Source organism: Kryptolebias marmoratus, linkage group LG4 (assembly GCF_001649575.2).
Source record: "Kryptolebias marmoratus isolate JLee-2015 linkage group LG4, ASM164957v2, whole genome shotgun sequence".
Classification (NCBI taxonomy): Eukaryota; Metazoa; Chordata; class Actinopteri; order Cyprinodontiformes; family Rivulidae; genus Kryptolebias; species Kryptolebias marmoratus.
This window is the reverse complement of record NC_051433.1, coordinates 16,254,676-16,274,989: the sequence shown is the minus strand read 5'-3', so window position 1 is coordinate 16,274,989 and position 20,314 is coordinate 16,254,676. Positions and strand designations below refer to the sequence as shown.

At 42.8% G+C, this 20,314-nt stretch overlaps 3 protein-coding genes across 4 annotated transcripts; 2 read left to right on the top strand and 1 right to left on the bottom strand.

Moving 5' to 3' along the window:
* Positions 1-462: 462 nt before the first annotated feature.
* On the top strand, positions 463-8,472 carry npepl1 (aminopeptidase like 1). Its single transcript, XM_017415794.3, has 12 exons — positions 463-670; positions 2,030-2,215; positions 2,390-2,560; positions 2,664-2,753; positions 2,950-3,031; positions 3,684-3,826; positions 4,000-4,077; positions 4,166-4,266; positions 4,388-4,511; positions 4,667-4,843; positions 5,432-5,542; positions 7,512-8,472. The coding sequence occupies exons 1-12, from the start codon at positions 521-523 to the stop codon at positions 7,668-7,670; spliced, it is 1,572 nt and encodes a 523-aa protein (XP_017271283.1). The 5' UTR covers positions 463-520; the 3' UTR covers positions 7,671-8,472.
* A 1,138-nt stretch (positions 8,473-9,610) lies between these two features.
* ctsz (cathepsin Z) lies at positions 9,611-14,029 on the top strand. The gene is made up of 6 exons (XM_017415817.3): positions 9,611-9,878; positions 11,161-11,324; positions 11,458-11,637; positions 11,723-11,873; positions 12,508-12,670; positions 13,403-14,029. Exons 1-6 carry the CDS (start codon positions 9,751-9,753, stop codon positions 13,526-13,528), a joined length of 912 nt encoding a protein of 303 aa, XP_017271306.1. The 5' UTR covers positions 9,611-9,750; the 3' UTR covers positions 13,529-14,029.
* A 126-nt stretch (positions 14,030-14,155) lies between these two features.
* nelfcd (negative elongation factor complex member C/D) lies at positions 14,156-20,314 on the bottom strand. Of its 2 annotated transcripts, none has more exons than XM_017415790.3 (15): positions 19,961-20,314; positions 19,284-19,396; positions 19,062-19,171; positions 18,834-18,943; positions 18,616-18,723; positions 18,296-18,448; positions 17,665-17,795; positions 17,241-17,406; positions 17,016-17,150; positions 16,700-16,839; positions 15,906-16,020; positions 15,717-15,812; positions 15,481-15,621; positions 14,563-14,692; positions 14,156-14,487 (listed from the first exon to the last, which is right to left on the bottom strand). In XM_017415790.3, the coding sequence occupies exons 1-15, from the start codon at positions 20,015-20,017 to the stop codon at positions 14,453-14,455; spliced, it is 1,740 nt and encodes a 579-aa protein (XP_017271279.1). In that variant the 5' UTR covers positions 20,018-20,314; the 3' UTR covers positions 14,156-14,452. The 2 variants fall into 2 exon arrangements, with proteins under 2 accessions (XP_017271279.1, XP_024861613.1); XM_025005845.2 differs by lacking the exon at positions 19,961-20,314 and adding an exon at positions 19,530-19,863.

Sequence of the window (20,314 nt, the reverse complement as noted above, 5' to 3'; positions counted from 1 at the left end):
TTAGTGTTTTTGTGCACTTCTCTTTTCTCGAGATCATCCATCCACCTCACAGGTGTGGCGTATCAAGATGGGATGTGCGCACCTGTGCAATTAGACGACATGATTATTAAAAAAACACAACATTATTAAAAAACAACAACAGCTACTTACTGGAAGTTAGTACTTTGTGGAGCAATGAGGGACACAGTTCACTTCCCACTTTAAGCCCTGTGTCCTTTACAGGCTGTTACTCCTCCCACACATTGGACTAAACCATTTGCCAACAGGGAAGGGGGGGGATTTTTTTTTCTTAGATTAATAGCGGATTTATCTTTTTGCCTTTTTATATTTATATTGTTTAAATACACAGTTTCCTTCATTATAGTGGGNGGGGGGGGGGTGTACAATACCTGTACACCAGGTGGCGGTGTGCACCTCTAAGCTGCTTGCCGTTGAAGCAGCAGGAGAAGAAGAAGAAGAAGCAGCAGCAGCAGCAGAAGAAGAAGAAGAAACTACTGATTGATTCTCACGAGTCACAAAGATGGCGAACGTGGTCCTGGAGTTCAAGTTGTCTGCCGGCGACTCGGAGCCTCAGAGTCGCCCCGTGCTGATACTGGGTCAGCAGACCAACCTGCAGCAAGTCAACTGGAGCCAAATCAAAGGAAAACTGCAGCCGGTCGTTAACAAAGAGGTGATTTTTTATTATATATATAAATAAATAAATATACATAATAATTACAATTGAGCGACAGCGAAGGATTAGCTGCACGCGCTAACCGGATAGCTCAAGCTAACACAGCTTATGGAGTCCGTAAAGTTATCTCAGAAATGTAGCTCTAAAGAGGTCTGTCTTTGATAGTTTGTCGGCTTGTTGTCCAGCATTAAAGAGACCCTCTGTTGACGATGTTAGACTGAACTAATTCAACCCATCCTGTTATCTGCTGAGGTTTAACTCTTCAGCCAAACTCATCGGCTTTATTTTCTGTGAGCAGCTGAGGTTCAAGTCCCCTGAAGAGGTTTCTGCTTCCTGCTTCGGAGGACTGCCCTCCTGTTGTTGAGAAGTGATAACAGAAAACTTCACAATGTGTTGTTGTTGTTTGGGCTGCTCCCTTATTCCCTTATTCGCCACAGTGAGCAAGCTCGAACGAACGATTTGGCAATTGTTTTACGCTCCTGGGCTCGAACCTGCAGCCTCAGGATCACAAGACCACCAATCCACCGCAGCCGCCCCCTCCCTGACCCCCTGTTTGCTTCACTGGGATTAATATCATAACACAAACAAAACCCAGGAGTGGCCCTACAAGCTCAGTTCCTCTGAAGCTGCTGCTTGAGGTTCTCGTGAACTTTATGGCTACTCTCAGTAAATGCAGAGTCAGGTGACTAATACGGTGGTTGATACAAAAAACATTTTACGACTTCACATTAGGTGCAGAAGACTTTGTAATTCTTTATGCTGACGGCACAGGAAAGATAAACGTGGTGGAGAACACCCTCATTCAGTTAAATCTGTGTGTTTGAATTGTTTCCTGCAGCAATGTTTGTGTCTGCTCTGAAATGATATGTTGCACGGTTGTAGAGTTACAGTTTGTCATAAAAGCTGTTGTGTAATTGTTTTGATGTAGGAGAGTGAGTCTTAAAGGAGAGTTAAATATTAAAGGAGGTTTAGTGTTTTCGATTACTCCCTGTCGTGGTTGTTGCTCGACTTCTTCCAGAGCCCAGACTTGTGTTGTGGTGAGTGGTCTTTACTTTGACGTCACTGGGAGGAAAGTTAAAACACCTTCTTTATTTTTTCTTTTTATTAGTTAACCTGCTCTAATATTGGCTGGTTACCTTCTTACAGAGATCCCAGACAGCTCGTGTAAACGGCTGATATTATCAGTTTTCCTGTCCGGCTCCAGAAAACTGTGCGTAGACAGTGAGTTAAACCATAAACTCAGTTTAGGTTGAATGGGTAAGAGAAGTGTTCTGTCAGCCTCTTCAGTAGAGGGTCACTAACTACACAAAGGCTTGATTTGTTTGCAGAAACCCGTACGTTTTGGTGTGTTTTCAGATCTGGCAGGCGGCTCTGGGTGCTTTGAACCCTAACCCCACCGACAGCTGCCCCCTGTACCTCAACCAGGCTGTGGTGGCGGCTCTCCCCTCCCGGGTCAGCAGGCACAACAGTCCCTCTTCTGCCCATTTTGTGTCCCGCCTGATCCGCTCCTGCCTCCCTGGAGGGAACAACCGCAGCATCGTGGTCAGTACCTTCTTCAGATATGTGGTTTTTCATGTAATACTCAATCTTTTCTTTCTCCTCTTTCTGGGAAAGTCAGGAAGCATTTTTTTTTCTTTTAGCTACAGTTTTTCAGTTAAACAGGGATGCTCTTTTTGGCTCGTCGGGTGGTTGATAACTGCTTTCTTCCCTCTCCAGATGGTGTGCGAGCGTTCGGACGTGTTCGCGTCCTCTTGTGCCATCGCCAGGGCTTTCCCAATCTTCTCCCGCCGCTCCACATCGGCACGCCGGGCGGAGAAGAAGCGTGTGACAGTGGAATTTATCATTGTCGGTCCTGACAGCAATCCCCTGGACGCAGCAGAACTCGAGGTACGGCTTTGCAAAGTTTATCCTTGTTTTGTTTTTTTCATGTGAAGATTCTGCCACGTTTTCACCTCCGCTTCTTCAGCCTGAAAGCTTTCCTCATGTTTAGTGTCTCTACAACGCTGCTGATGGTGTGCGGCTGGCAGCTCGCATTGTGGACACGCCGTGCAACGAGATGAACACGGACCTCTTCTTAGACGTAAGCGTTTATCGTTTTGAAACTCTCGTTATTTAAAGAAGGCAGTAAACCGTAAAGTCCCGCGTCAGTCTCAAAGCTCTGAGTTCCCTGATTTGTAGAAACCTTTATTAATCAAACTGTATAAAGTGTTACCGAACTCAGAAGTTTTATTTGTTTTACTGCAGCTTTCCCTCACGAGCATTCATTTGTGTTTCAGGAAATAAAGGCGGTCGGTGCTGAGTTTGGGATCACTCCAGTCATCATTCGTGGAGAGGAGCTGAAACAAAAAGGCTTTGGAGGTACGGGATCTGAGCTCACCTGTTCGTTTCTGCAGCTCTGTTACTTTCTGTGCTCCAAGCAGATAACCGAGGAAAAGATGAGCCAGAATCAAAAAGGCCTGAAAATAAAAACACAGGTTATTGCCACTGCTCCGTAGCTCCATCCTTGACACTTTAACACTTTATTCTTTTCAAAATACACAAAACTTCTTCCAGTTTTTATTTGTAATCCACTGGTTGTATATTTAGTTATTTAGTTTAGTAATGCAGGAAAGATTTTACTTTTGATGACTTTGATTAAAGCCTTACATGTGCTGGTTTGACCGCAGAGTCAAGAAGCTCAAAAAGAAAACCTAAAAAACAACTTTTTGTCTTTGATACGAGTCGTTTAAGATGAAATCTGATAATTAAATTGTTACAGACCACACAGGATGAGGCTCACCTGAGTGAAGCAGCATCTCTTAAACACGACTCACCTGTGATAAATGTTTAAGAAGGACTGTGTGGGAAAATGTCCTGAAAAATTAGCTGTTGAATGAAAAACCTGAAGCCAGTTTCACTCTATTTAAGACATTAAAAATCTTTACCCTGATTTTGTGGATTCTGGTCCGTCAGCTCCTCAGACTGAGCAGTAGTAAATAATATTCACGGCCTCTCGCCTCAACCCTGGCAGGTATTTATGGTGTCGGAAAAGCAGCGGAGCATCCTCCTGCTTTGGCCGTTCTGAGCCACACGCCCGACGGGGCGACACAAACCATCGCGTGGGTGGGCAAAGGCATCGTTTACGACACCGGAGGCCTCAGCATCAAGGGAAAGGTAGGCTGGACCCCACATACTGATGATTACAATGATTATTTATAAACAAAAGAAGCTATTTAACAAGTTCTTTTGTGTGCTGATAAAGTAGAGTCCCTCATTTTATTTAGTTTAATATTTTGTTGTAGTTTTAGATATAAGTTGATTTGATAAATATCAAATATTTCTGATAGACCACCATGCCGGGGATGAAGAGAGACTGTGGAGGAGCTGCCGCCATTTTGGGAGCCTTCAAGGCCACCATCAAACAGGTGAGGGGACCATTTCAATCTTGTCACGTATTGCCTTCTGCGTCTCAAAGTTTCTCTTCATCCGGACTCTCTCCTCTCTTCTCGTCAGGGTTTTAAGGATAACCTCCACGCCGTGTTTTGTCTCGCTGAGAACTCTGTGGGACCCGCCGCCACCCGACCCGATGACATCCACACCCTCTATTCTGGAAAGTACGACTCTCAGGTTTTATTCAGTGTCGTATTTCTTGCAGGGATTTGTCCTCGCTTTCTGTTTGATTGCTCCCGCGGTCCTATAAAGTCTTTTTAAAATGTGTGTCTTTTTGCGCTGAAGGACGGTGGAAATCAATAACACTGATGCAGAGGGCAGGCTGGTGCTGGCGGATGGGGTGGTGTACGCCTCCAAAGACCTGTCTGCGGATATCATTTTGGATATGGCCACGCTGACGGGGGCGCAGGTGGGTGCTGTGTAACCGATCATGCCACATATAAGCAGGTGCAGACTCAGAGTTTGTCTTCTGTTCCCCCTGAAGAGAAGCAGCCGGGCAGTGAAACGGTCAGATGTTGCCTTCTGTTTTTGTTTTTTTACAGCTCTTTGTTTTCTGTCGCTCAGGGGATCTCCACGGGGAAGTACCACGCTGCCGTGATGACCAACAGCGAGCAGTGGGAGGTGGCGTGTGTGCGCGCGGGACGCAGCAGCGGCGATCTGGCTCACCCTCTGGTTTATTGTCCCGAGCTGCACTTCAGCGAGTTCACCTCCGCCATGGCGGACATGAAGAACTCTGTGGCTGTAAGAGACGAACCTCAGAGTCTTCAGAGACAGAAAACAGAACAAAGCATGAAGCCGTTTAAACTCGGGAGGGAAGCATTTATATATTTGTAACTGATTGTACGTCTGAAAGTTTCAAAAATGTCTTTACCGTTTCAATATGAAGGCGTTTAGTATTTTACAATTTAGTTACATTTTTAGAATTCACAAGTCTTTATGCTTATTAGTTTCTAAACCATAAATCATAAGCTGACAGGTGAATAAATAATGCAAGTAGCATTCCTTGGATCCATATTCCCTGTCACCTCCTTGCGGGATCTGTTAGCAGTCTGAATATGTGGTCAGGATGACTCTCAGCTACTACCACACCGAACTGTAGCTCAAAATCTGTAAAAACGACCGAGTTATTGATGTTCTTTTGTGGTTAAGGTAGATTAGCTGTGGAAAAGTGGAGCTTTACATCAATAATTGTAGCGTTTCTTTTAAAACACTTGTGATACAGTTTGTTTAGATTTTATTTAACCTAGAACCGTGTGCTCTGTTGCTTATTAAAAGCTAATTCTCGTGGAATATTTAGGATTATTCACTGATTTCTGACTGTCGTTCCAGGACCGGGAGAATGCTCAGAGCTCCTGTGCGGGCCTCTTCGTTGGCTCCCACCTGGGCTTCGATTGGCCCGGCGTCTGGGTCCACGTGGACATCGCCTCTCCGGTTCACGCAGTGAGTGCCTCCAGCTTCGACACACACCCGTGTTACTAATCAGAGCTCCGCCGTAGCTCCTCCTGCTTTTCTCCTCTCATCATCAGGACTTTGAAGTCAAAGTTTGATTTGCTGTATTTGCTGTATTTAGTCTGCCTCGGTTAATGTTTTCAGGCTTCTGAGTGAAGTTTTTTTTTTTTTTAAGTGCTTTTGAATCTTCAAATCCTTTCCGTTTAGATCTGTACATCCAAAAAGTTAAGCTTCGTAATGTAAATGCACTGTTTGACAGGTATGTCCCCCCTCTTATTAAATAACTTTAATTTGCTTTGGCTGTTTGTAAACTAACGCAGTCGTCTTGCTGTAGCCAAATGGTAATTTTACTTCCCAAAAACCCTTTTGGTTCTCAGACTGGTTTGACAAGGGGTTTCCCAGCAGAGCGGAAACAGCACATCAGGACCGTCGACATAAATCAGAAACTGTCATCGCGTCTCGGTGAAGGTTTATGTTCTGATCCAGTCGACCAGAACACCTTTAGAATGTCTCCTTCAGGCTTTAAATGCACGTGAGCTTCAGTTAATCAAATTTAATCTCTTAGACCAAAGTTAACACATTGTTAGAATTGTGCAAACTCATCGAAAAGGTTATGTTGTGTTAAACTTAAAAACAAAAACATTAGTTCTGAGTAAAGCCTGTTAGCAGAATATTTAAGGAACCTATCGTCATCATTATGAAGTTGAACGTGCTCCACTGGTTCAAATCCACTGGACAATGAAAGATGACTCAAACGTAGCTACTTGTAATATCTGTAAGGTGTTTAAACATGAAGTCAGAGGAAAGAGGTAGAAGAGGATAAACAGTCAGCTGATCGTTTTACTGCTCAGCTTTTAGTTTCCCTTCAAAGCGCCTGACGTGGTGACACATTCAGCTGATTGGTGCACTTTTATGTTCTGAGTTGTGCAAAAAGAGATCACAATCAGGGGCTTTAATCTAGTTTTATAAAGAAATCCTCTTTTTGTTTTTGTTAGGTTTTATTTGTACATTTACCTCTTTTCAGTTACCAGAAAGATTATTTATAGTTTGTATAATTTCCAGTGACGCAAAAAGCTTTGACTGGGAAACATAAAGGGGGGGGTCATTTTTCAATTTATTGAGAAATTGGAAAAAAAAAATATTTTTTGTGCTGTTAATAATTTTTTTTAAAGAGAGAAATCATAATAATAAAAAAAAAAGGAATCCGAAGGTCAGAGTTTTGTAGAAGTTGAAACATGAAATCTCTGATTGGAGCGTTTTTAAATAAATTCAAAACAATTTAGAAATATTTTCTCCTTAATCCTAAATCAGAGCAATTTAAACTGACCACAGATTGAGTCATTGGTTTCCTTTAATTCATCGATCATCCTGTTTTTTTCCATTATTTGCTTGTCTGTGTACATTTATACACCTGTACTTCTGCATTTATTATTGAATTGGTCCCAAAAAACTGACTTTGTCTTTGAAGATGATTTTTCTTATCCTTATTTCTGAAGAAACAAAGATCTTGGTGATCACAGCGGTCACTGTGTAATACTACTTTCCCGGCGCTCTGTGCTGATCTTCGGTTTCGGCTCTTAAAGTAAATGTTTTAACCCACGGGTGGCCAGTCCAGGTCCTTGAGGGCCACTATCCTGCATGTGTTACTTGTTTCCCTGCTCCAACACACCTGATTCAGTGGTTAAATCACCTCTTCATGTTCTGCAGAAGCCTGTTAATCACCCATTGATTCAAATCAGGTGTGTTGGAGCAGAGAAACAAGTGAAACATGCAGGATGGTGGCCCTCGAGGACCAGGATTGGCCACCCCCGGTTTAACCTCCCTGTGGTGAAGCTCCTCATTACTCTCAGTAGTGTTGTGAAGTAGACCTCATGTCTTAGGATCAAACCATCAAACAACAGTTTAGAGTTCAACCTAACAGGTTTTTAGGTTCTTCTTAAACGTCATGTTGTCCTTCCAGGGGGAGCGTGCCACAGGATTTGGCGTCGCCTTGCTCATGGCCCTGTTCGGTCAGGCATCGGAAGACTCCATGTTGAACCAAGTGTCTCCTCTGGGCGCGTCGACCAATCAGGGCGAGGACCAGATGGAGCGGGACTGCAAAAGGCGACGACTGGTGTAGAGCACGAAGCGGTCCCCCCCACGACTGCTCCACCTCCACCTCCACCACCACCACGCTCCCCAACTATTGAAGCTCATCCAGTTAGAGTAATGAGATTTTAAACCGTGTTTGGTAAAATGTGATTTCAGAGAATAAGAGAAAATCAGTCAGATGTGATGTTAGTAATGATGAGCAGACACCGGCTTTCACTCCACTTTTTCTCTTTACCGTGAAAAAGATGAATTATTACATTTTAAATCGAAGGTAAGGAGGTGTTCTGTCTTATTGATGTTTCATTCAGGTCCTCAGAAATGATTCTTTTTGTTTTTCTTTTCTTGGAATTTAAAAGAAAAAAAATGACTGTCAGTGGAAGTTTAAGAGTTTATCACGTACCTTGCAGCCTTTGCTTTTCAACTAACCACCTCATCAGGAGTTTTTTATATGTGTACGTGCACATCAGGCAGAACGCTGCACACGATGTGACAGATTTGTGGTCAGTAACTGCAGCACTTTGTGTTCGTCCTGCTCATTACCGCCGGACTTTGTGACCTCTGCACTGAACCGAGAGCCTCAGTGCTCAAGTTTCCACAGTTTTACAGCGTCAAACAAATATTGACCTGTTATGTTAGCTGTAAGTTAGTGCTCCTGCATAAATGATGTTAGTTTGATTGTTTGTTTTTTCTCCCTCACTGACAATCACATCGTTCAGTAAAGGCAGTGCCATCTGTTTCTATGTGTGTGAACCTTTAAACTGACAACAGTTTCATATGAGATGCAGTTTCTGCTCCAGAAAAATAATTAAAAAAAAGAAATGCTATGTGTATTTTGAAGTGTTTTTTTTATGTTATTACAAATTTAGAGGCTTAACTCAAAAGCTTCAGACCTTTAAATCAGTCATCCATGTGAGAGCATTGTCAAATATATGAATTATATCAATGTCACTGTTTAGTTTATTCTATCAAATCTTATTTGTAAGATATTTTAGGATACAAATTATTGCTGACAATTTGTAAATTAGTTCATATTTCCTTAACTTTAGAAATCTGTACTAGGAAAATGGCATTAATATACCAAAAACTAACCAAGTTGTAATATAGATGTTTGGAAATTCACCTTTTGTGTCGACATATGACTTTACAAAGAACAATTTTTAAATGTGCATTTTAAAAGGCATTTCTCATTTTTTTAGTACATCTATAAAAATTATAAAGAAGTACAGTTTGACACATAAAAACTGATGATCATCTGAGGATGATGCATGTCTAAGATGGAATTTTTATCCTGTTTCTTAAACAATTATTTTTAAAACTACAGAAGCCCATTTCTACCACTATGAAGAAAAATAGATCCTCTAAATCACAGTTATGAGATACTATATATTAAATGGTTCTATCATATTTAAATGCTTAAGTCATAATTTTAGGATAGTATGTCATAATTAAAAAATATTAGGTCATAATAAATATAAAATCATTAAGTCATAATTAAGAATAATTACTAAGTAACTCGTAGCATGTGCCGCAGTGGACGTGAAGTGTCAAATGTAAGCACTGGAAGAAACAAGTTTATCAGATAATACTTTGGTCACATTTGGTTGCACAACAGCTTCAGAATAGATCCACACCTGCTAACATTATAAAGTCCATAACTACTTCCGTAAACAGAGTGCTCTGCGTGTGACGTCACGTCTTCTGCGCATGCGGGCTGATTCTGGGCTGTAAGACTGGATCCAATGATTTATTGGATTCTGATGGCGGTGGCGTTTAAATTATAGTTACAAAAAAAAGAAATAAATTAAATAAATTGCCTTAAAGGTTCTTGTCAGGTATAGGAACTGGATAATGGTTTTAAATGTTAATGAATGTTCTTTTTTTTTAAAATACACTCGCGTTTCCTTATTTTTTTTTAACCTTTTGTGACGGTGTCTCGTGACTTCCTACTAAAACACGTGATTCTGCGCAGAAGAGGCGGTCATGTGCCAGCGGTCTGAGCCCGGCTGATAAAACACCGACTCCGACAAACACACATCCAGCTCCTCTCCTGTCCTGTCCTCTCCGTGTGTCCCCCTCGGTTCGACAGGAACGTCCCGCCCGGAGGTGAGATGGCTCGGACAGCCGCGGTTGTTGTCCTGGTCTCGGTCGTGCTGTCCTGCGTGTCCGCCGGCGCGTTTTTCAACAAGGACCAGCCGTGTTTTGTCCCCAAACCGAGGACGAAAGACTTCGGGCTGAGGTAAGTCTAGCAAGACGGGAAAATTAAGACCATAAATAAAGTAGTTATTAACTAAGCTAGCTGTTAGCTCCAGTTAGCCTTCAGAGTTACAGAAGTGTTAAATGTTCACCTGTGATATAAAACACACTTGTGGAAATAAAACTCCTCATTCAGATAATAAGAGCAACATGAGTAGGCAGAAAGTAGCAAGTGTCCAGGTTTTAGTTTCATTTTCTTCCTGCTTTTTTTTGTGTGTGTGTGTACTAAATGAGGGTAAAATAAACACATAAGTGAGCAGCTTTGGTTTGCCAGCTAAAAATAATCACAAGGTTTGAGTTAAACATAAACCGAGGAAGTTCCAGGACAATCATTTCCCTGCAGCTGGCTGAGTTTTTATATAAAAGAGGAAGATGTAGAGATCTGTCTGGAAATGCTGCTGATGTGGGGAATTTTTGACTCAAGTAAATATTTGTTACATTTAATAGACACCAATCCAACCATGATGACTTTTCTGTGGTATTAGTAGTTGTTAATGTCAGGGTTTTTTTGAACGTGTACGTATAAATATGAGAGTTATGGTTTATTTCATTAAATGTGCACAAATTTCTGATGTTTGGTGGACTAAGTGCTGTGAAACAAACCCCAAAATGTGCATTTTTCTTTTTTAAATAAAGGTGTCTAACACGTCTAAATGTTCAGCCTGCACCTAAACTAAACACAACAAAAACAATTTGTGTTATTAAGGATTCTTAATACTGGTTCAGGCCTTTAACATTTAGTAGTTAAGAATAATCCTGGATTTATTATTAATAATGCATTAATCAAACATTACTTTAGTTCCTTGTTATCTGATGTTTGACAAATGGACTTAAATCTATGTATGGATAAATTATTATAATTGGTTTCTGTGTGTATTTTGACTTTAAGAGACATTACTTTGTGTCCTTAGTTTCCCTCTGATTTAGGAAGCAGATTGTGTCATTTCTCTAAAGCTGGTTTCTAGACTTGAGGGTTGCATTTTTAAAAAATGAAGAAGTGAAATAAAAAGGTGAGAAACGATCTTGACACCATTTTATCGATCTAGTTATTTCTATCCATTTGCCTGAGGACCGTTGCAGTAAGAAAATGCTTCAACTGGTTGTTACCTTTTTAAAACTGAAAGCACAAAATCATCCTTTTCTTCAACTCTAAGTCTGAAACTCAGATTTGTTCTGCTTTAAGATAAAGATGAAAGAAAGCCCAGATGGAAACGGTGTTGCTTGCTGACAGAGTGTGCTCTAACCGCCGAACCATCCGTTTACAGGACCGCTCCTCGACCTCACGAGTTCCTAAACGTCTCTGATCTGCCCAAGTCGTGGGACTGGAGGAACATCAACGGAACCAACTACGTCAGCACCACCCGCAACCAGCACATTCCCCAGTACTGTGGCTCCTGTTGGGCTCATGGCAGCACCAGCGCCATGGCAGGTACGACTCGGCGTAGTTTTGTGATCGCCGCCCGTAAAAACGGGCTGAGTCATCGTCGAGGCGGCTGCGTGTTTTGCACGCAGGTACGTTGGTTTCATTTCCTGCTTTGATGCTTGACGTTTCCTCCTTCCAGATCGCATCAACATCAAGCGCAACGGGGCGTGGCCATCCGCCTACCTGTCCGTGCAGCATGTGGTCGACTGCGCCGACGCCGGCACCTGCCACGGCGGGGATCACAGTGGGGTTTGGGAGTATGCCAGCAAGCACGGCATCCCGGACGAGACCTGCAACAACTATCAGGCCAAGGACCAGGGTAAGCGTCCCACCGGGGGGTGGGGCGCAGGGTGGCGGCTGAATCTCACTGCGTGAATCTGATGTTCCTCTGTGTGTTTCTACAGCTTGCAAGCCCTTCAATCAGTGCGGCACCTGCACCACGTTCGGAGTGTGCAACATCGTGAAGAACTTCACCCTGTGGAAGGTGGGAGATTATGGAGCCGTCAGCGGGAGGGAGAAGATGATGGCAGAGATCTACGCCAGAGGGCCGATCAGGTTCGCATCAGTTTCTGCACAGATCATTACAGGAGCCACATACAGACACGAATGTTTCACGTCTGCAGCTACGAAGACATTTCCTGTTCAGCAGCTTGACGTTTAAAAAAACACCAATCTTTTTTTTTCATCTTTAAAGGGAAGTTAAAGGAAAAGTTCAGCATGTGTCCAGGCCGACTTAGTCATTTCAGTGCGTCCATTTGAAGTCCAGCCTGTTTTTAAACTGTAACTTTGGGCAGCTCGTTAGAAAGTACAGTTTTTCCCTGTTTGTTTAGTTACATCTAAAAGAAGAAATACCAAAAATACCAAGGTGACACTCGAAGAGCTCTTCAGCTCGTGTGTCACTTTAAACTTTCAGGACACTTGACAAGTAAAGAACTCAAAAAACAAATAAACTAGCAGAAGAACCGCATGTAGGCTTGACTTTTTGAGAGGAACAAAAAAAGACCTGAGATGTTACAAACGGCAGTTTTTCTATATTTGGTTCTCGTGTCTCTGAGGCAAAGATCTGGTGAACTGTTTCAGAAAATCTGCTCCGTTTAACGGCGTTCCTTCACTCACCGCTGGAGTTCTACGTCTCAGCAGCTTGTTTTGCGCTGTTATCCAAAAACCTGACGTTTGTTTGTTTGTTTAGCTGTGGGATAATGGCCACAGACAAGCTGGATGCGTACCAAGGAGGCCTGTACTCCGAATACCAGGAGGAAGCGTTCATCAACCACATCGTGTCGGTGGCTGGATGGGGGGTGGAGAACGGCATCGAGTACTGGGTTGTCCGCAACTCCTGGGGGGAACCGTGGGTGAGTCCTTGGAGCAGGTTCTTCAGACGGCTCGGAGAGAACAACAAAATCCTTCCGGTGTTTAAAGGCGCAGCTTTTCCAGCGCTGAAGTAAAGCTGCGCCTCACGCCTGAAAACTGGATTTTTTTTTTTAAACGTTGCATTAGCGGGTTTTTCCCAACAGCAGCTCCTCTTTCACAGCCTCAGGAAAATCAACATTTATTAAAAACAATTCAAAGCAGGAAATAAGAAATTAGAAGACAGCTGCTCATACAGAACAACAAGCTTCATGAGAGCAGATATTTGAATCCTTTAACCTTTTTTTGGACTAGTTTGTCATATTTCATTTAGCCAAAAGTACATGTTGTAATTTATCATTTATAGCTCAGATTCTGCAGAGGACAATAGAGAAACTGATAAAGAGTCAAAACAATTAGTTTAAGTAAGCTGAGGCCTGTTTTTTGTGCTCAGGTCATTTTTAGATATAAGCTTATTTCATTTAAATAATTATTCTGTTAATGCTTTTCTGTTAACTGTTAGGTCTGTAAAATATCCTAATTGGTTTTCTTACAGTGCAAGATGAAAAATTAAACTACTTAACAGGAAATTAACCCAAAATGTGCCCATTTTTATTCCGTTTCCACAAATGTTCTTCGCAGACCAACTTGAGTTGGAAAACCAAGTTTGGCGTCGCAGCTTGCAAACATTCAGTTGATGATTAAATTGTTGAATAACCCGTCTTCCTCCTCCTCAGGGCGAGAGGGGCTGGCTCAGGATTGTGACAAGCGCCTACAAAGGAGGAAGCGGCAGTAAGTACAACCTGGCGGTGGAGGAGGACTGCATGTACGGAGACCCCATCGTCCCGAAACAACACCTGTAGGAGGAGTTCACCATCAGGGCGTCGTGTCTTCCAATCAAACCGGGGGCTTTTTATAATCAGTCTTAAAGGGAGTAGATTGTTTTTGTTTGTGGGGGAGGGGAAATTATTTTTGAATTGATGCAACGAGATCAGCGGGCTGTTAACACATTATTTTTAGGCTTTTATCGGTGGTGGGTTTGATGCACACCGAGGCAAACACTTCCGTCTCTAAGACGTAATTAAGCAGCCTTTTTTATATTTCGATTAGTTTTTATCTTTTTATCTACCAAAGCGAGCACTGACACTGTTTTAGTTTGTGGTGTGAGATACTGACCATATTGCACTACAGCTTTAAGGAGGAATAAAACCAACTTTAAAGTGCCTTATATACAGTGAGCACTTAAAATCAAGCTTAGATGAATGCTACTTGTAGGTTTTTGTTGAACAAACTGCACATTTTGCATAAACAAGGGAGAGATTTTCTTGATTTCAAACTATGCCAATAAACACTTTGTTATGCATCTTCTGAGTGTTTGTGTTCAAGGCTGACGCTAAACTATAGAAAGAGGTCTGTACGGCGACGTGGTTCTAAAACAAATGTCTCCAACTGAAACGGGTTACGTTGCTTCACTGAAGAAAGGAACAAAATACACGCTTCATTTTTATTTTTCTAAAAAGCACAATCTGAGATAAAATACAGAAAATTAAATGTACAAGTAAAAAGGAAATTTAGCTGCATCTTCAGAGGCCTCCTTGTTGACCAGTCTTTTTTTTTTTTTAAACTGTCCTGTTTGGTCCAAAAATGCAGCCGAGACGTCAGACTTTACCTCAACAGGAAGTCTGTTTAAATACCCCCACCCCCGAACCCTTAATGACCTCAGAGGTCACACGTCCTGGTTCTCCTCGGGTTCCTCGCGATCGTCGGCACAAAAACCCACCTCGCCGTCAGTTAATCATGATGAAGTTTGACTTGCAGTGAGCTGAAAGACAGCCAAGCGAAACGTCAACGTCGTCACTTTAAGAGCGCCGTCTGCATTCTGCGTTTTGAAACTCACCAATGAACTCGGCCACGGCGTCGTGTTCGCCCTCTGTGCGGATCGTTCCCGCGATGCTGTCGTTCTCCAGGATGGGCAGGAAGAGCTGAACGAAGTCCGATGTGTAGGGAGGCGCGATCACATCCAACACCTGAAGGAGGGGGAAAAAAAAACAATGTTTTTAATACCGGCCCTAAACCTGGACATTACTCGTAAATTTTACAGTTTAAAAGGCTGAGCGAGGAGGAGATTATAGAAAACACACTCAAGGAAAGTGAAGAGTTGCTCAGTCGTGCATTATGATCAAATAAAAAGAAGCAGGTGAGACGAGGTGCTGCTGCTGATTCTTTGGTGTAAAGGAAGACGAGTTTCCAGACAATATCAGGAAGAAAAACGCTTATCTATGAATTGCACCAGATGTTACAGAGCAGTAAAATCCCTTATAACTGCTAATTTAGTCCAGTATTGAGTTAAATATATCAACAAATATAGGAGTTAAATATGACCAAACTCTGCAGGAAAATGTGCGGCTCGAGCTGCTTAAAGCTCATCTGTTCCTACGTGAAAACAAAGATATTATGATGCATGTTTAATAATCCAGGTAGATAAATCTAACAAGGTTGAGTCAGGTGCTCTTCTTCGTTGAAAACGTTGAGGAGCTGCGTGTAAACTCAGTCAATCAAACAGTTGGGTGTTTACGTGCAAAAGGAGGAGCATCAGACTAACAACCGATCATTAGGGCCATGATGGTCGCTCGCTGTTCACAGAGGGCAGAGCGAGCCTCGCAGTAACAGCACTGTAGGAGGGGGACAGCTGGACACGGACGGGTTCTCCTCACAAAGATGGCTTCCTTTACTCCTCTCTCAAACCAAACGTTCCTCTCTATCAAAGATGTTCGCATTTTCATCCCTGACGTAAAGACACGACTGCAGCTGTTACCTCTGTGACAAAATATCTAATGAGGGAGATGTCCGTGTTGAGCTTCTCCAGACACTTTCGGATGTAGCTGACGACTGGCAGGACGTAGCCGCGGCTCAGAAGATGAACCATTCGGTCCAGCAGCGTCTTCTTCAGCTCCAGCTGTGGTGGAAACAAGAAGATCTCACTGAGACTCCTGCTGAGAAGGGAAACGTAACGCGGCGGCGCGGCGTTAAAGCGGCGCCGCAGATGCTCACCTGCTCCATGACGTCCAGCTGAGAGTGCTCCGTCTCGAACAGCTTGACGAGAAGCTGCAGGACCTGCGGGTGCAGCAGCTGGTGACACGTGCAGATCTGCGGGGAGAGGATTTTCACATTTAACATGTTTCATCTCAACACCTTCAGGAGGAATATGAATCCGCCTGTCAGCTGCTGGTGTCGTCATACCTCATCCAGTAAGGCTAAATGGACGGGAGTGTGGTCTGTTTGGAGCTGGAAGTAGCGCGGCTCTGACACGGTCCAGTCCACCCACTTTAGGACTCCCATAGCGACCACCGGAAACCTGAACACACGTTAGTTCATGTCAGCAGACAGAGCAGAGAAACTCCAAAACATCAGGAGTGCTGACTCCAATCACAGAGGGACAACTATCAAGCAGAGGTCACTGATAATAAAAATATAAGTGCTTATTTTATGAAATATTAAATTGGGGAATTAAAACTCATCATCCTTCTGTAAACACACATCTGTTCGATGTAATAAACGTATTTTATATTAATAAAGCAACAGTTCAAATGCTGATATAAATGCTGATACAGGTGAACCAGCTCTGCTGGAGCACCGAAATCATCCATTTTGAACAAAGCGCGGCGTGCGGTCCACGCAAAGTTACAAAAATTGGGAGGTGCACAATGATGTACCTTATAGTCCGGTGTGTTTTATATATGACAAAAGTTTGAAAATGGACCATTCATTGACAGTGCGTCTTATAATCCAGTTTGCCTTATAGTGCGGAAAATATGGTAGAAACAAAACCTGCACATCATTTCTCATATATTGATGGTGAATGGGTCTTTAAATTAAAAATTTGTAAGCAAAATATTCAGAAAAGTGCATCAATATATGTCTCAAACTGCATCATTTCATATAGTTCAGGACAACCTTTTTTTTTTGCAACGAGTACCTTTAAAGAACAAAGAAGAAAACGGCACAGTTTAGACACACAGTAGTGATGGTCTCACCTGATGCACTGGTACAAAGTGCCCAGTTCTGCCACCAGCTCCGTAGCCCCTTTGTTCTCGTTGCAGCACAGGTTGTGGACCGTCTCTATGGCCTTGGAGGTGGACTTCAGCTCGTCTTTATTGATGTTGACTCGCTTATTCTGGTATGAAGACAGAGGCAGGACAGCGATTACAGTGGAACAAGAAAACAAACAAAAGAGTCTGAAACCATACAGCCTGAAAAGAACTTCATTCACCAACACTACACGTAGGTTACTGTGGTGGTGGATTTTAAGAAAGAAGTGCAAACAGCATTATTATATTTTATATAATTTACCTTTTTCCATGTCTCGACCACACTGGCAGCGTAGGCTAAGATGTGGATGTATTTGTGCTTGTGGTCCTGGTTAATTTTTGATCCAGGCTTAAACAGCGACTGCATGAACAGGTCTAGAAAGGCAGGCACTCTGATCTAAAGACAAAAAAAAATGTTTTCAGTTCATATAGCATCATTTTAATAAATGTAGTGAATAGAAATGCAATGCTGTCAGCTTCCTCTCACCAGCTCCACAGGAGGAGGGTCCATGCTGCTGAACATCTTGAAGAGGACGGTGATATCAGCAGGATTCAGGGCTCCTTTAGACAACATGGCACCCAGCGCCTGGCAGGCTCGTGGGTAGGCCGCTGCCGTACCGAGCGCCAGGGTTATCTGACTGGCATCGTGACCCCTGAGAGAGAGCCGAAACACAAAGTCCACAGGGTCCTTTTAAACAAAACCTCCTCACCTTCCACAATAGAAACGGACTTGTTGACAGTCCAGGCAGCATTTTGGGAAGAAAAGCTTCTACTGTTACAATTTCCCAGAACAGCCACGTATGACGGCCTTATGCAGTTGCACCCATTTCAACAGCTGAGGCCAAAGGAACGAACCGGAACATAACTCGGTCAGTAAAATACACTCCCGACGACTTGCAATACAACATTACCTCTCGTGCGCGGACTTTTGCACCTCCTGGCTGATCCTACGAACAGCCGAACCGCCCTGCTCCTCCTGAGCAAGGATGGACATCATCGCCTGGGCGAAGAGGTAAGTGTGCTCACCGTGACACACCATTTTCTGAAAGAGAGCGGACGGAACCACAGGAGAAATTATTACCTGTAACTTGGCCGGACGCATGTGATATTCTGCCAGAGTTACAATTTGTCTTTGTTTTTATTGGAGGAAAAAAAAACAGCTATTGTAATAAGTCTTGTTTTCAGCTTGAGACTGGCAAATTAACTACAAAACACTAATATATGAAGAATAATTTATAAAGAAACAGCAAAGTATACATAATTTAAAGAATATCTGAAAAGAGTGCAACCATATCAAAATATTTCAACATCCTTCAAAACAATTTCAATTATCAAAATAAGGACAAACCTTTGTTTACTCATAGATAGGCACGAGCAGAGGTAGAAAAAGTAAAGATATCAACATGAAATGCCTTAAAAGTATGATTAATATTGTGATGAGGATCCTAATGACTGTGGTGCCAATAATCTTCCCCCAGCACATTAGATAAAAACAAAAAAACGCTGCCATGCTTAAAAAGAACGAAGACAAGTCAGCCTCACAGCAAATTCTGGCAAGTTCTTCTCCAAGTTTTCCTCCCCTCCGTCCAGCAGCGTGGCTAAGGACGTCCTCAGCACCCGGGAGAAAACCTCCAGCTGCTGGCATGCTGTGGAGACGCTGGTGATCTCTCCTTGGTAACCCGCATCCGAAATAAGCTGCACAACGAGCACAAACGCACCACTGAAACAAAGGGGCTTTAATGCAACTCTTCAGTAAACCAACGGGGTAAAGAAGAATTTACTTTGTTTTTCCTCAAAAGAAAACCCCCTAAAAAGCACAACCCTCCAACAGGTTTAGGCCGCTGCTAGCAGCAGTACGACACCTTTACAGTGAAGTTGAGCATCAGACAGTCGGGGTGAGCCTCCGCCAGCTTGTAGAAGAGGTCCCTCCACGTCGTGTGCGCTATCATCTGTTCCAGCCAAGCAGGAGTCTGAAAACACAACAAGAATTTACAGAAAACGTGTCTGCTATTCGTTTCCCCACCACGTGTTTTAATATTTGGGATTATTTCTATCTGCAAGGCGTGTCCAGAAAGCTCACCTCTCCCTCAACGGTAAAGATAGAATCTGCTTTCTGGGGGTCGAAGTGCTTTATGAGGAGGCTCTTGAGGTGATTTTCTACTCGCTCTTGGACCTGGGCAGGTTCTACGCCTGCAGCCGAAACACATACACACACACACACGAAGAAGTCATTACAGATTAGTCAGGACTAACAATACAGCAACAGCACACAAACAGAAATAATAAATATTAAATGTCCATCATGTACCCATCTGGATGAGCCACTCAGCCAGCAGGTTGACGGTCTGAGCCACAGCAGAGTAGTTTTCAGAGAGGAGTTGGATGACATGTTCAGGTGAGCCACCCGCTTGGAAATACCTGCAGGAACAACAACATCATTGTGACTTTTAACCACCTAGTTAACTTCACAAATCAAAACACCCTTTGTCGATCACAAGAACATGTAGTGCATTTCGAGACAAAGGCTTACCTTTTGAGCGTGTTGAAGATCGCAGGCTCCATGATGTAATCCCTGCTAGAAAATTTCTGCAGACAGTCCTCCTGGATTTTCCCGTCACTTTCTCCTTCATCATAACCATCCTCCTGAAAGATTCAATGGCCTTTTTGTCACGGGGACTAAATGTGTGTATGCATTAAAGCAGTAAAATACACTGTCGTGGCACCGCAATGACATTTCTAAGGAAGACTGATGAGTATATATGCAAGCTGAATGTACCAGATTTGAAGTTACTGCAGTGCAAGTTTAGACTTCTCCAGATGTATTTCAACAAATGTACAAATAATCATGTTTGAAAACATACAAAATGACACAATGCAGAGCAAACGTCAAAAGCAACACAAAACGAAAACCCTACATTGTTTAGAGAATATATTTTGGCAGAGTTTGACTTTACACACAGCTACATCAGGTTTTAAATGTAATTTAAAATTTGTTACGCAAAGTTACATGACTAAGCATAATTAAATGTTGTGACTCATATACCACAAAACGTTGACTGGTGACAAAGAAAGTAATGTTCACCAGCTGTGTGATTAGCTAGCCTGTAGCTTGTTAACTAAGAAAGTCGGTGCAGCTAATGCTAAGCTAATGCTAATGCTAACGCAAACGCTAACTAACTGCCAGACAGCAACAAGTCCCGTTCTCACCAGGTTACCATCCGGGCCTTCCCAATCGCCCGCACCTCCGTAATACTCCTCGTCCATGATGACGGGAACAAACGAGACACTTAAGTCGCTGCAATAGTGCAGCTGTGCGTTTTAAATATTGCAGAGACTTGTTGTACTCCGGCAGATGCAGCGCTCGTAAGACTAAACCTCTTCAGCTAGCAAGCTAACAACAACAAGAGGAAAATGGCGAAACGCCACAAGGGTGAATTCATCCCCGGGTACAGACTGTCAGGCTGATTTGATTAGCTGGATTTCGTCAGGTAACTTGCATTTGTTTTGAGCAAAGTTCGCTACAAATACATAAAATATATAAAATACTCTAGCCAAATATCC

Coding starts and splice junctions, on each gene's coding strand:
- npepl1 (XM_017415794.3), top strand. CDS start 521: ATGGCGAACGTGGTCCTGGAGTTCAAGTTGTCTGCCGGCGACTCGGAG. Junction 671..2,029: donor AGCCGGTCGTTAACAAAGAG/GTGATTTTTTAT, acceptor GTGTGTTTTCAG/ATCTGGCAGGCGGCTCTGGG. Junction 4,844..5,431: donor ACATGAAGAACTCTGTGGCT/GTAAGAGACGAA, acceptor CTGTCGTTCCAG/GACCGGGAGAATGCTCAGAG.
- ctsz (XM_017415817.3), top strand. CDS start 9,751: ATGGCTCGGACAGCCGCGGTTGTTGTCCTGGTCTCGGTCGTGCTGTCC. Junction 9,879..11,160: donor ACGAAAGACTTCGGGCTGAG/GTAAGTCTAGCA, acceptor ATCCGTTTACAG/GACCGCTCCTCGACCTCACG. Junction 11,325..11,457: donor CAGCACCAGCGCCATGGCAG/GTACGACTCGGC, acceptor TCCTCCTTCCAG/ATCGCATCAACATCAAGCGC.
- nelfcd (XM_017415790.3), bottom strand. CDS start 20,017: ATGGACGAGGAGTATTACGGAGGTGCGGGCGATTGGGAAGGCCCGGAT. Junction 19,397..19,960: donor AAGGCCCGGATGGTAACCTG/GTGAGAACGGGA, acceptor TGAATCTTTCAG/GAGGATGGTTATGATGAAGG. Junction 14,693..15,480: donor TTAGATATTTTGTCACAGAG/GTAACAGCTGCA, acceptor CCCCTCCTTCAG/GTGTTGGATGTGATCGCGCC.